Source organism: Mus caroli, unplaced genomic scaffold (genome assembly GCF_978045245.1).
Source record: "Mus caroli unplaced genomic scaffold, Mus_caroli_1 scaffold_3, whole genome shotgun sequence".
Classification (NCBI taxonomy): Eukaryota; Metazoa; Chordata; class Mammalia; order Rodentia; family Muridae; genus Mus; species Mus caroli.
Genome location: NW_028227258.1, coordinates 53,185,901 through 53,201,084, shown reverse-complemented (window position 1 = coordinate 53,201,084; position 15,184 = coordinate 53,185,901). Strand labels below are relative to the sequence as shown.

Below are 15,184 nucleotides of genomic sequence, written 5' to 3'. Positions count from 1 at the left end.
CAACAGACTATTTATCCTCCTTCCTGTTTTTTACTGGCTTTCACATGTTTCCCCAACTCTACGGCTTGAAATTCATTGGTCTAGGTGTCAGTGGTTCTCATATTGTAGTGATCCCCAACCATAAAATTATTTTTGTTGGTACTTCACAACTGTAATTTTATACTGTTATAAATGATAATATAAATTTTTGAGATATTGTATTGCCCAAAGGGTTCAACTTATAGGTTGAGAACCAATGATCTAGGTAGTCATATTTTTTAGCTCTTTGCAATGGGATTTATTTCCAGTTATGATGCCAGGAACATGGCATTTCTGATTCAATAGATCCCCAAAACTTGGAGGGGAGCTCTATACTTCATGTTTTATTTTACTGTCTTGATAGAAATAGGAAGCCAATTATAAACAAATATCTTCCCTTCCCTATATGAGAAGTCAAGGCGTGTGGTTTTTTTTTTTTCCACTTGTTATGTCATTTATTATGGTCACTTGTAATTTAAAAAATAAAATGTTATGAAAGTATGTTTTTTTTTAAAGATGACTTTTATTTTCCAAATAAAATGATGAATTGTTTTCAGGGTGTACATTTTTTTTACCTATTTTTAAAAGTTTTTTATTAGATATCTTCTTCATTTACATTTTAAATGCTATCCCAAAAGGCCCCTATACCCTCCCCCTGCCCTGCTTCCATACCCACCCACTCCCACTTCTTGGCCCTGACATTCCCCTGTACTGGAGCATATAAAGTTTGCAAGACCAAGGGGTCTCTCTTCCCAATGATGGCTGACTAGGCCATCACAGGTCCCCCAATGGAGGAGCTAGAGAAAGTACCCAAGATGCTGAAGGGGTCTGCAACCCTATAGGTGGAAAAACAATATGAACTAATCAGTACCCCCAGAGCTCGTGTCTCTAGCTGCATATGTAGCAGGAGATGGCCTAGTTGGCCATCATTGGGAAGACATGTGGTTTTCAACAGAAGGAATCCTAAGGAAGTATTTCCCCTGATGACAGTGGTTTACTGACTACAGAATTCTTGAGGTTTGTGAACTGATTCCAGGATGTGAGCTTGAAAAAACACTGTGGGCTGGTAGGGAATGTCTGACTATACTACATCCTCACTGACTGCAACAAATTTGGTCCCAGAGGTAGCTGTAGTACAAACAGAAGTTACTTATATGTTCTTGAGCAAAAAGAGAAGCCACTGAGCTGGTAGTGTGCTATATGGAATAAATACTTAGACTCAAAAGTGCTGGATTCTAGCTGTTGCTCTATAATTATGTGATAAAGTCTATCATCTCCTCCAAGAGGTTTTCTTCTTATCTGGGAAAAATATAGAATACAATAACTATATAGTTTACTGGATCTCAATAACTCTGAACAATTATCACTTATAATATCTGTATTAATCAGGGTTCTCTAGAGTCACAGAACTTATGTAATGTCTCTCTATATTAAGGGAATTTATTGTAATGACTGTAGTCTGTAGTCCAACTAACCCAACAATAGGCAGCTCTGAATGGGAAGTCCAAGAATCTAGTATTTGCTAGATTAGTTGTTTAGTTAGTTGTTTAAGCTGGTCTTCTGTAGAAGAAGGCTCTAACAGAACTTGTGCTGGCAAGTAAGGGCAAGCAGTCAAAGAAGAGTGAATATTCCTTCTTCCAATGTCCTTATGTAGACCTCCAGCAGAAGGTGTGGCCAAGTTCAAAAGTGTGAACCAACACATGTGGATCTGGAACTTGCTTTGTCCCAGGCTGACCTTGAAGTCAAAGATCTGCTTGTCTCAGTATCTGGGGATTAAAAGTGTGTGCTAGCTTGCCTGGGGCTAAACTTTCCATGACCACTATGCTTCAAGGTCTATATGTCAAGATCCAGGTCAGAAACCTGTGTCTTCCAGCCTCAAGATCTGAAGCACAGGTTGTGCCCTCCATTTCTGGACTGTAGTTCATTCCAGATGTAGTCAAGTTAACAACCAGGAATAGCCATCACAATATCCAAAGTCAATAACTACAGAATAATAGGTTCTTTCAAGGGTTTGTGTGGATGGTGGAAACTGGAAGAATTACTGAGCTCTTCATCTTCTACACCCTATTCATGTCTTAGTTTCTTTTCTCCTCCTGAAAACACAAATAACATGATCAAGGCAACTTATGAAAGAAAGTGTTTCATTTGGAGACTTAATGGTCTCCGGGTGTTAGAGTTCATGAAAATCATGACATGAAGAATGGCAGCAATCAGGCAGGCAATGGTGCTGGAGCATTAGCTGAGGTTTATACTTGATCTGTGAGCATAAGACAGAGAGGGCTAACAGGGAATGCTATGGGACCTCAAAGACCATCCCTAATGACACATCTCCTTCAGCAAGTTTATATCTCCTAATCCTTCCTAAACCATTCCACCAACTGGGGAGCCAAGCATTCAAATGTATGAAACTATGGGACCATTCTCATTTATACTGTCATAATTTGTGAGCCAGCCTATATGCTGCACATGAGTTCATTTAGACAGGTCAAGGGTAAATATAGTGTTTCTTTCTTCACAAAGAAGAAATGCTAAGATTCATGAGTTTGGTAACTTATCCATGGTGTTAAAGTGGGTAGGGAAGTAAAGCTTGAATTTAAAGCTTGCCCAGGATTCAGAAAATTACTTCTGTCTATCACTACATTCCTCCAAATACACTATTGACAATTTGTTATAGTTGAGCAAATAGAGATAATTGAAATATGTCAATTTTTACTTCTTGGAACACATTATAATATCAACAATATTCTTCTAAATTTGGGTGAGATTCAAGAAAAAGGTAATTTGGTCTGAAAAGAAAAGTAAAATGTGCATTTGCTTTCATGAAGTATAAATGTGCTATTACACACACAGCTCAGTTCCTGAGTAACCTCTACAAATGGTGAAAATAATCTCTTAGCTCAACTGGTTAAGAAGATGTGATGGCAAGGTCACATCTTCCTATTCTAGGAACTAGTGGTGTATACTTTTCAAAAAACAGACAATATCTGAGTATGTAGCGCTGCCATCAGTTTTTCTTCTCTGAAGCTGACTCAGACTAAGAACTTGGAACTAAGCTGATTTCGAATTAAGAACAAACACATATTCAGCACAGCCTATGTTGTAACTACTGAAATCAGGCCCAGTAGGAAGGGAGAGTCTCACAGAAGGCCTGGCAACAGGGAATAGCATTACATAAATACAATGTCTTCACATTTGATTGGCATTACTGTTGTAGTGACAGAGGAGACTGTACTGGAGATATTGCCATAGTTCTTTAATTGGCTTCATTTCTGTACATCTTCATTTTCCTACTTCTAAATCCTAGAGTACAAAGGATTATAAGATATCTGTTTTATGTTCTCAGAATTTTATTAGGTGGAATTTGGGCGAGAGAAAACCCTGAAACCATTGTCCACCTGATTCAGGACAACTAGTATAAAGGACCCTTTGTTCTTCAATCTCTATCATATTAGTTTTATGTGAAATTAATCAGAGTAAATATCATACAATTATAAGTATATAATTAATTGTAAATTTTTCATTTTCTTACAAGCGTACCTATAAACACTTTCAAGAAACCCTAAATATACACAATGGAACATTCAGATCAGACATTGTTGTTCAACTACAAAAAAAATATTGTGTAATGAAATAGTTATGTATGTTCCAAATGATTTTAGTTTCTAAAATTCATGTATGTGTTTTTAATACTGTACTCTTTAATGAGAGGTTGTCCTAAAAATTTTGGGTTTTCAGTCCTAATCTTAGGACCTGCCTAGAGGGGCTTTTCATATATATATGTGGGTTTTACCTGTCTTTTCCTCCAAAAGTCTTTATTCCTCATTCCACAAAATTTTCCCACATTCATTTTTTTTATTTTTCTCTTTTATTGAAAATAGATTCTTTTCTTATATAATATATTCTAATTATAGTTTCCCCTCCCTATAGACCTCCTAGTTCATCTCAACTTCTTCTCCTCTCTGGATTCACTTGCTTTCTGTCTCTTATTATTAGAAAAGAACATGCTTCTAAGAGATAATAATTAAACATGTTAAAATATAAGGTGAAGGAAAAATACCATATAGAAGTTTTGGCAACCAAAGGGAAGAGAAGTGTTTCAAGGACAGGCACAAGAGTCAGAGACCCACAAGTTCTCACAGTCAAGATTCCTATAAGAAAACTAAGCTAATATCTGTAACATACAAAGAAAGGAGCTGATGTAGACAGACCCATGTATGTCCTGTGCTTGCTGCTTTAGTCTCTATGTAAGCTCATATGTGTCTTGTTTATTTTATTTAAAAAGTCTTGTTCTTCTGGTGTTCTCCATCCCCTCTGACCCTTACACTCTTTCTACCTCCTCTTCCATGGAAGTTTCCAAGCTTTCAGGGGAGGGATTTGATGGAGACCTCATGAGTTAGACTTTCTGCATAATGTCTGTCTATGGGTCTCTTCATTTCTTCCCGTCTTCTGCAAGAAAAAGTCTCCTTTTTTTCTATTTCTTTAACAAACGTGTTAGTGGAGAGCATGAATGAATGAATAAGGCACAGATCTATGTGAGCAGAATATAATAGAAGTCACTTTATTGATAATTTTAGACTACTAGTATTTGGTTTTACCCTAGGTCTCTGGGATATCTAGTCTCTGGTTCTTGGTTATCCAAGCAATGTCAGGTATAGGTCCATCATGTGGCATGGGCCTTAAGTCACACCAGGCATTGGTTGGCTACTCCCACAAATTCTGTGCCATCATTGCCCTAGCATATTTTGCAGGTAGGACAGATTGTAAGTTAGAGGTTTAGTGACTGGTTTGGTGTCTACATTTCTCTTTTGGTACCCTGCAGAATGCCTCACCACACTGAAGTGACTAGTACATAGGACTGAGAGTTCCATGTAGGCACTAGCTCGACTTCACCGTATTAAATGAGTTGTGTGGGTGTTGTCCTTGGCAATAGGGGCCCACTGTCAGTTACTGGAGAAAAATTCTTTGTTTTAGCCACAGCCTGGGTTATTTGGGGATTTCATGGGATCTCCTTTAGCCAACTACTCAACCAATTTCTGCCACTAAAAATATTACCTGGAGACAAGAGATGGCCAGTTGAGATTTTATATCCCTCATTACTGGGAGTCTTCATTAGGATCACTTTTATATATTCCATGAAGTTTCCACTGCAATAGATTTCTACACCACCACCCAGATGCCCACAATTCCAGCCTTCTCTCCCCATGCTTTCTCCCCCCATCCCATCTTCCCTTCGACCTGATTCACACTCTCCTGTTCCCATCCACTCACCTCCTGTCTGAAAGTAAACTCGATTATATTTCCCACTCCCAGGGAGATCCATGTGCCCACCCCCGTGATCTTCATTTTTAACCTAACCTCTCTGGTCTACCGATTGTATCTTGGTTATCATTTACTTAACAACTAATATCCACATATAAGCAAATACATCCCATGTTTATTATTCTGGGTCTAGGTTATCTCCCTCAGGATGATTTCTTTTATATTCTACTCATTTGCCTGCAAATTTCATTATTTTTTAACAGTTGAGTAATCACTGTATAAATGTACATTTCCTTTATGCTGATTACAAGATGTTTTCATAGGTCAAATATATTCCAGAAAAAGACACAGAAGCTCTATACCCCTGTTTTGCAAATAACATCTTAAATAAATTTATTTAATGGAGATTTTAGGCTCAGCACAATACAGAAAGTAAAAATTCCCACATATTCTCTGTTCCTGCACACCCAGTCTTCTCAATAACCAAATTCCATACCCAGGGGGACAAATTGTTAAACCAATGAGACATCATGATCACCCAATGACCAATTGTGGTTCACTGTAGATACTGTACATTCTTTGACTTTCAACAAATGTGTAATGACACATATTCACATAGTAGGTTAATTCTACTGTAATTGTTTTATACTCTACTAATTTATGCTTCTTCCCCCTAATGTTTGGCAACTACTTCTCCTGTTCCTGTCTTCATCGTTTTCTCTTTTCAAGAATGTTGTATTCTTGGAAACATAGAGAATGTGGCTTTTTCAGCAGCATTAGTGGTATTCCTTTGATAGCTCTCTGTATCTTTCCATCCTTTGGTGATTTAGCTCTTTTTATAGCACTAAATAACTTTCTGTTTTCTAGACATATCTATTCATAGGCTGAAGGACATGTAAGATGCATCCAATTTAGGGAAACTATAAATAAAGCAGCTATAAAAATCTGTGTACAGTTTTCTTTTATGAAAATAAGCTTTTATTGAATTTGAGAAAAGAACAAAGGGTATAATTGCTCAATAATAATGAAAAAATATGTTCAGTTTTGTAAGAAACTACAAAACTATCTTTTAAAGTGGCTGAGAATGTTGAATGTCTACCAGAAATTAGAGGTTTCTCCACATTCTTACCAGTATTTGGTGCTGCCTATGTTCTAGATTTTGGCCCTTCTAATAGATGTGAATTGGCTATCTTATTAATATAATTTTGTATTTATATTCACAATTTTATTTTATTTTATTTTTTTGGTTTTTTGAGACAGGGTTTCTCTGTATAGCCCTGGCTGTCCTAGAGCTCACTTTGTAGACCAGGCTGGCCTCGAACTCAGAAATCTGCCTGCATCTGCTTCCCAAGTGCTGGGATTAAAGGCGTGCGCCACCATGCCCGGCTAATATTCACAATTTTATACTTATTACTTGGTTAATGATTTTCTTCTTACTAGACAGTGAGTTTGATGATAGTAAGGAATGTCTCTATGATTTTTTTCATCTGTTTTCATCTCTTATGTCTAGCAGGGTACCTTGAGCATATTAGAGCTTCAATGAATATTCAAAGAAATTAGTCAAAATCATATCACTCCATCTTGATTATATGCTTTTATTTTTATAAGGCTCTATGATTTGGGGGGGATGCTAGGACAGGATTTGACCTACTTAGACAATGACATGAAATACTAGCCCCCAAACTGTCAGAACTCAGAAGCATCGACAGCCATCAGAGGCAGCTGCCATATAGTACTTTTCTTTTTCATGTCATATGAGAAAATCTGACTTCTTACTCAAGCATTTCTTCAAAGCTTCATGGATGTCTCTGTTTCTCAGGCTATAGATAATGGGATTAAACATAGGTGTCAGGATAGTATATAGCAGAGAGAAACCTTTGCGTAAATATTGGGAAGAGTTGGCTGAGGGCACAAGATAGGTGGCAATTAGTGTTCCATAAAATACTGTGACAACAGTGAGATGGGAAGAACAGGTGGAGAAAGCCTTTTTCCTGCCTGTGCCAGATGGGATTCTTAGGATGGCAATGAGGATGCAAGAGTAGGACATTGTGATGAGGAAAAATGGGACCAGAGTGACTGCAGAAGAGGTGGCAAAGGCAACGGTCTCAGTCAGTGAAGTATCCATGCAGGAGAGATGGATCAAGGGGGCAAAGTCACAAAAGAAGTGATCAATTTCATTAGGGCCACAGAAGTTTTGTCTACATAGCAGGACCATGGTGATGGCTGTGAGGAAGAAACAGCAGAACCAAGACCCAATAGCCAACCTAAAGCAGAGAGAACCAGTCATGAGGATGGGGTATCGGAGAGGCTGGCAGATAGCTAGGTAGCGGTCATAGGACATCACAGCAAGCAAGAGGCACTCTGTTGCAGCAAGGGATCCAAAGAAGTAGAATTGTGCCAAGCAACCAACCACTGAGATAGTCTTCTGGTCAGCTATAATAATCAGCAACATCTTGGGGACAATGTTAGAGGTGTAGCAAACCTCCAGAAAGGACAGGTTCACTAGGAAAAAGTACATGGGAGTGTGAAGAGCATGGTTGCACAGCACTAGGAGAACAATAAGGATGTTTCCGGAAATGGTTAGGATGTAGAAGATGCAAAACATTATAAAGAGGGAAATATTCAGCTGTAAGATGGAAGAGAATCCTCGAAGAACAAACTCCACTATCACTGTTTGATTTCCCCAGGATAAGGTCATCATACTTTAGTTTCTGTGAAGGACACAATTATAAAAGCATACATAATATAGCTGTTTCTACTTTATGCAAGAACGTGAACAGAATGATTTTTATTCTATGCTCTCTCTACTCTCTGCTCTATGAGTGAAGAAGAGAAGAGGGCTTCTTTAAATCACATGAACGAAAATAATTTAAAATAAGAACTTGCAGCTTTTTTCTTTCCTTTTTCCTTATTTGGTATCATCACTTCATCAGGAGCAGAAACATATGAGCTAGAGGAATATAAAGATGGAGAGAGAACTGCATATTGCACATTCTTTCTGGGTGCATTCTAGTAATCTGTGGGTTATAGACAGGAAGGAAAATCTAAAAGGAAGTGCCACAGAGAAAACTAGGAGGATGTTTGTGAAATGACAAAGAGAACAAGGTGAGACAAGGATGCAAGACAGAGTCCCTTCTATTTTAAACAGTGACAGTAATTGTCATCTAAGACATTTAAAGAAATCCTTTTCATATCAATTTTATTCTCCTCTCCATGAATTGTGTGGTGTGGGTCATTTCTGAATTGTTTTCATGGCATTTTAAAGACTATGAATAGGAAGTTTGAGATTCTCTGATTCCAAGGTTACAGGTTGTGAAGGCATAACCGGGGACAAGTACATTATCTTTGAAACAGTTATTATAAAGGCAAATTAAAAGATTTTTATCTAAGGCTTCAATAAGTTATACCCATTTTGGATATAACAGCACAAGGAGTTGATAAAGTACAAAACAAACTATTCTGCTCATGTTCTATCCAGTACCAGAGAGTGTAACCAACTATGTGTATGAGATGTGTAATTTGGGGACTGCTGGGTGAGTTAAGGAATCCTAGCTCTCCTCTTCAGTTGCACTTTGATGAAAGCCACTCACCAACAACAAAGCACTAAGTAAACAGAGAAGCACTCCTAACTCCTGCAATGGTTCTAAGGATGAACCCACTGTACTTATTTCAAGATCTGAATCCTGTATGAAACTTCTCATGGTAATTATGGAGAAAATATATGGTTGAGTAAGGCAAGGTAAGATGAGAAAAATCTATGTATAGGCACATAAAGCACCATGTGGGTGTAACAAAGGGCTTGATACCATGATAATTCAAAAAGTCTTAAGTAAAGCCAGGAATTCTGCTTCATGAGTCTGACTTTATATTTGGTCTAGCTTTCTCAAGTCTCAGCTTTTTTTTTCATTGTAAATGAAATAAAAGTTTGAAGAAGAATGTAAAAAATGTAAAAATCAAATAAAAATATTGGAAAACCATTGACTATGCTGGGTTTTGGGTAATATTTAAGCTTACTACAGAATACTCTGCCTTAGAAGGACCACTGATAGCAAATATCAATCTCTCTTGCATTGCCCTGAACCATGAGTGGTCATGAAATTTGGTGTTAAAAATTGATCTTTCTTGCCCTGTCATACCTACAACCTTTTGTTAATATGCTGATCCTATTTTTACACTGCTGTAGAAAACTAGAGACCATCCTATGGGATACGAATTCTAACTTACTGAGGGTTTTATAGAACTAACCTGCAATCTCTATGAGTTCTAACACTCACAGGATGCCTAACATCTAATGATTCAGACTCTGAGCTCATATAGGGAAGCTGTGAAGAAGTGACTTCTCTCTACCTGCTGCAAAACAAACCTATGATTTGAGATCTTAGAAAAAAAGTTCAATTATGACACTGTACAGCTAGACTCCTGAATACTGCTGCTGATAATAATGATATGTCTGCCCCAGCTAATCTTCCAAGTGCTGAAAATCTAGGACTGAAAATCATCACTGTAACTCATTACAACTGCAAGTACTTTACAGGTAGTTACACTTTATGTGGGAACACAGAGATCTTGCATATCTATCCATGCATTTCAGGCAAAATGAGACAGTGATGAGATTTAGACTTATTGTGGACCTCTAACTGCTAACAACACTGACTATCTGGGAGTGTAGCTAAAAAGGCTTGTCTACATCATCAGACAAAGGTAAAAATAAAAATAGTTCCACAGGGCAGACTTCCACACAATTTTAAAAATTGAGGAGAGGGAGGAAGCTCTTTTTTTTTTTAGTATAATTCCATAAAAAGTATCATTCTCTTTAAATATTCTATAGTGTCTCCTGGACTTGCTTTTGATTTACTTTTATATTCTTTCTTTATCATCATTTTTAAAAATCAGAGTAATCTATTATCTTAAAAACTTTCAGAAGCATTTTGGAGAAGTTGCTCAGAAACTTAATCTTTCCCCTCTACCAAGTGATTGCCCCACTTGCTCAGAGTTGCTTCATACCCTGGATATAGCACAGAGAATCCTGAAATGAATAGAAAGTTTAGTCAGAATAAATAGAACACAATGGAGTCAAATTAAGAACACGGGCTCTAAAACTAAATGGGCTAGGTTCAAATCCTTCGCTCAACCACAAATGTATTTGAGAAAACTTGAAAACTTTAAGGAAAGAACAACTATATTTCCTCCCATTCTGTGTGGATGAGGTTTCAAGTGTAATAAAGGTAGATGACCTGACCTCCCTACCCTAACTTGCAATCACAATCTCCTCAGCTAAACTGAGGAAACTTTAAAAGGGCTTTGTTGAAAAAGCCAGAGGTATAGGCTCTGTTAAAAGGCTTTTACATTAACTGTTCACATACACTTTTCATTCAAGAACCACAAGAGTCTAACAAATTATTCAGTGGGGAGTGCAAGATGGCGGTACATGACTGAGCCCAGAGAATGTGTTCCTAAGTGATAGTATATCCCACACCTTCCCTTCCATATATTTTCTCTCCTCTCTTTTCCTTCCATATATTTCTCTCCCTGCTTCCCTTATCTCTCCTAAAAAGACTTCCCCTGCACTGCCTCCTTTCCTCTCAGTTCTGTCCAGAATAGGCAATGTTGCCATTAGGTAGATGGTGGACACCTTCTGGAACACATCTGCTTCCATTAACTAGAGATGTTCAACAAGAACAGCTTTAAAGACAATTAAAAGAAATCAATTCAATCAGGAATTAGTTACGTTGTTCTTTTTATGTGACAGGTGCCCACTACAAAGCTCAAACTGACCTGGAACTCTGTCCCCCTGCTGAAGTTTTTATGTGCTGGGATTATAGGTATGCACCATCATGTCTGGCTTAGATTGAAGGTTTCTAACATTCTTTTGAAACTTGACTTTGTTATTGTTCTAACATAAAATATTCCATTTCTCCAGGATGGATTCATACACAAATTTGTGAGGAAAAGAAAGGGCTTGTCACAACCAAAGTTAAAACACAAATACTTTGTAAATTGCAGGTTTTGTTACTTTCATTTGCAAGATTGAAAACAAAACAAAGGAGGATGTGAGGTGAATTTAGGGATCTTCTATATGGAACCCATTCTCTGAACTGAAGGCAAGGGATACATATCATCAATGGCCACTCATTCGATTCATTCAAAAATGGAGTTCACAGTAAAACAGTGAACTCATGCTAGGTATTGGTCAACTCAGGTAAGCAGTGTGTTAAACTGACAAGAATTTGATTTTGCTAATAAGATAATAGTTAATTAGGACATTAGTGAATTTTATCCCAATCTAATCTAGCTAAATATAGACTAAGACCTGGGAAAGGGAGTATATTACCAGAACAGATCAGCTTTGCCCATCAGTGACTTGGAGAGGTCCATTCCTACTTTGCAGAGCCACGCCACAGAGAATAAAACATGTCCACTTACCCTGGATTTAAATAATGACATTAGATGTGTGGAATCTTGCTTTTATCCAGAAATACACCTCCCTGTACATTCATTAAAAACTAAGGACTGTGAATCTGGAAGGCCAGTGGAATATTGACCCTGTTTCTCAATCTATTCCATTGTGTAAAGTTTAGTCCCTTTGTGAGTAAAGTTGTAACCTCCCCAATGATGTCAAACACAGAAATTTCCCAAATGGCTCACCTGGGAAATGTCTGTTTATTTTGCAAAGTATCTGAAAGCAAGGTACCTATACTTTATCAGAATGGGTTATCACTGAAAGAAATATTTGATTTATTTCTATCCTTCAGAAGAAAGATAGGATCTTGCATCTCCTTACTGTGGTAGATTTGTCAGGGAACTGAAGTGTCTACACTAGTAAGTATGTACTATCAAAACCTATAATGGGGAGAGAATGCCCCAACTAACCATACTACCAAGTAAAACCCTAATTTAAGGAATGGGTTACATCTTATTGAGTCATTGGCCAAAATGAACCCAAAATATTACAAGCTATTGATTATGCTATTGGATACACTCCACAATTTGACAGTAATGTCCTATTACTAAAAACACCACTTATATCATTAAACATGGAGTAGTTGAGCTACTGTTGAACAAGTTTAACCACTATTTATTGGTGATCATGGTGCTGCTAGGTTCATCACATGCTACCAGAGAAAAAAAGTAGTCATCGATCTCAACCTGCTAGGATTAAGCCTATTATTACATCTGGTAATAATTTTTTATTACTCAACAACACTGAGTAACAGTAATTATAAAGGCACGATTTTTATACCAAGAAGTAAAACAATCTAACTCCAGATGATTAGATATAAATACACAAATACGAATAATCAAAACAAGTATCAACCAAATATTGGTACTGTCATTGTAAAGTCTTCCCCAAAAAAGCAATTTAGATGACATATAAGACAAGGATTTCAAAGTAGCAATCATAAAATTAATCCAATAATTCAAAGAGGATATGAATACATGCTTCATGTTGAGGTATATTCCTTATATACTGAGCAGAAATTAAAATTCATCCAACAAAAGCAAACCCAGGACCAGATGGTTTTAGCATGGAACTCTACCAGAATTTCAAAGAAGAGTTAATGCCAATGCTCCTCAAATTAGTCCACAAAATTAAAACAGAAAGAACATTGTCTAATTTGTTTCACAAGACCACAGATATGCTGATACCCAAATCATATAAAGAGTCAACAGTAAAAGAGGATTACATACCAATTTCTTTTATGAACATAGATGCAAAAACTTCTCAATAAAATATTTACAAACATAAAGCAAGAACACATCAAAAAGATCATCTACCATAATCAAGTAGACTTCATCCCAGAGCTACACTAGGTCAACATACCAATGGTCAACATACATAAATCCATAAATCTAATCCACCATATAAACAGACTAAAAGACAAAAAATGCATGATATTCTCATTAGGTGCAGAAAATGCCTTTGATAAAATTTAACATCCATTTATAATAAATGCACTGGAGAGATTACAGATACATACAAGGGATATGCCTCAACATAACAAAGGCAATTTACAGGAAGCCCATGGCTATCAATTTAAATGGGGAGAAACTCAAAAACAATTCCACTAAAATTAAAAACAAGAAAAAACTGATCACTCTCTTCATAAATATTTATATAATTTGAAATCTTAGGTAGAGCAATAAGAAAATTGAAAAAAATTAAGGGGATACAAATTGGAAAGGAAAAAAGCAAGGTATTTTTGTTTGCAGATAATAGGATAGTATACACAAGTGACTCTAAAAACTCCACTAGTAAACTCAGCAAAGTATCTAGATATAAAACCAACTCACAAAGGTCAGTTGTATTGATTTCTAGTTGTACTACAGAGCTGTAGTAATAACAACAACATGGCACATAAAGAGATCTATTAATCAGCTGAATCAAATTGAAGACCCATACATAAATCCACACACCTATGGGCACCAAGAATACAGAGCCCTCTAAATAAACAAGACAGATACACCTGTAAACTTGTTCTAAGGCAGCTTGGCCTGAAAGGTCTATACCAGTTGAAATCCTAGAGCTGAAAGTAGAAGTAGACTCATGCCCCCCTTACCTAACCCAGAAGCTACCTCCAACGGGAAAATGAAAATTTAGTTCCCTTTAAAGGAGTCTCACTGGAGAAACAAAGTACTCTTTTTTTTTTTTCTTCATGTGGCTAATACTTTCTTTAAAAAAAAAAAGACATTTTTATTAGATGTTTTCTTCATTTATATTTTAAATGCTATCCCCTTTCCTAGTTTCCTCTCCGAAAATCCCCTACACCCTTTCCCCTCCCCCGCTCCCCAACCCACCCACTCCTACTTCCTGGCCCTGGCATTCCCCTATACTAGGGCATAGAATCTTCACAAGACAAAAGAAACAAGGTACTCTTAAGGTTAAGCCAGCAGTATATGGCAAACAGAAAATGAGATGGAGAGCTATTTGAAGGTCCCTTGTCTCAAAATGTCTTGTCAGAGATCTTCCTTTGTTTTTTATTTTCTTCTACTTTGTTAGATAGTGGATTATATTGGTCGATTTCCATTCTGTCCCAAAAGTTTGAGTATATTGTGCCTTCATTATCATTAATTTTTAAAAAGTCTTTAGTTTTTCTTTATTTCTTCCTTGACCAAGTTATCATTGACTAGAGCATTGTTCAGTTTTGATGTGTATGTGGGCTTTCCCTTATTTTTGTTGTTATTAAAGACCAGCCTTAGTCCGTGGTGATCTGATGTGATGTATGGGATTACTTCCGTCTTCTTGTATCTGTTGAAGCATGTTTTGTGACTAATTATATGCTCAATTTGGAGAAGGTATCCTTAAAATGCTTCTACATTTTCCTCCTTTCTTTCTTTTTTTTTTTTTTTTTTTTTTTACCGTCTGAGATCCATATATTGAGACTTGTGGGTGCAGAGACACAGCATGTGTACATACATTTTTTTTATTACGTATTTTCCTCAATTACATTTCCAATGCTATCCCAAAAGTCGCCCATACCCTCCTCCCCACTTCCCTACCCACCCATTCCCATTTTTTTGGCCCTGGCGTTCCCCTGTACTGGGGCATATAAAGTTTGTGTGTCCAATGGGCCTCTCTTTCCAGTGATGGCTGACTAGGCCATCTTTTGATACATATGCAGCTAGAGTCAAGAGCTCCGGGGTACTGGTTAGTTCATAATGTTGTTCCACCTATAGGGTTGCAGATCTCTTTAGCTCCTTGGGTACTTTCTCTAGCTCCTCCATTGGGAGCCCTGTGATCCATCCAATAGCTGACTGTGAGCATCCACTTCTGTTTTTCCTAGGCCCCGGCCTAGGCTCACAAGAGACAGCTATATCTGGGTCCTTTCAGCAAAATCTTGCTAGTGTATGCAATGGTGTCAGCGTTTGGAGGCTGATTATGGGGTGGATCCCTGGATATGGCAGTCTC

General features: G+C 37.2%; 1 protein-coding gene across 1 annotated transcript; it reads right to left on the bottom strand.

Moving 5' to 3' along the window:
* Window positions 1–7,027: 7,027 nt before the first annotated feature.
* Window positions 7,028–7,978, bottom strand: LOC110292031 (olfactory receptor 11A1-like). Its single transcript, XM_021159188.2, has one exon. It carries the CDS (start codon window positions 7,976–7,978, stop codon window positions 7,028–7,030), a length of 951 nt encoding a protein of 316 aa, XP_021014847.1.
* Between the last annotated feature and the right edge of the window lie 7,206 nt (window positions 7,979–15,184).

Coding starts and splice junctions, on each gene's coding strand:
- LOC110292031 (XM_021159188.2), bottom strand. CDS start 7,978: ATGATGACCTTATCCTGGGGAAATCAAACAGTGATAGTGGAGTTTGTT.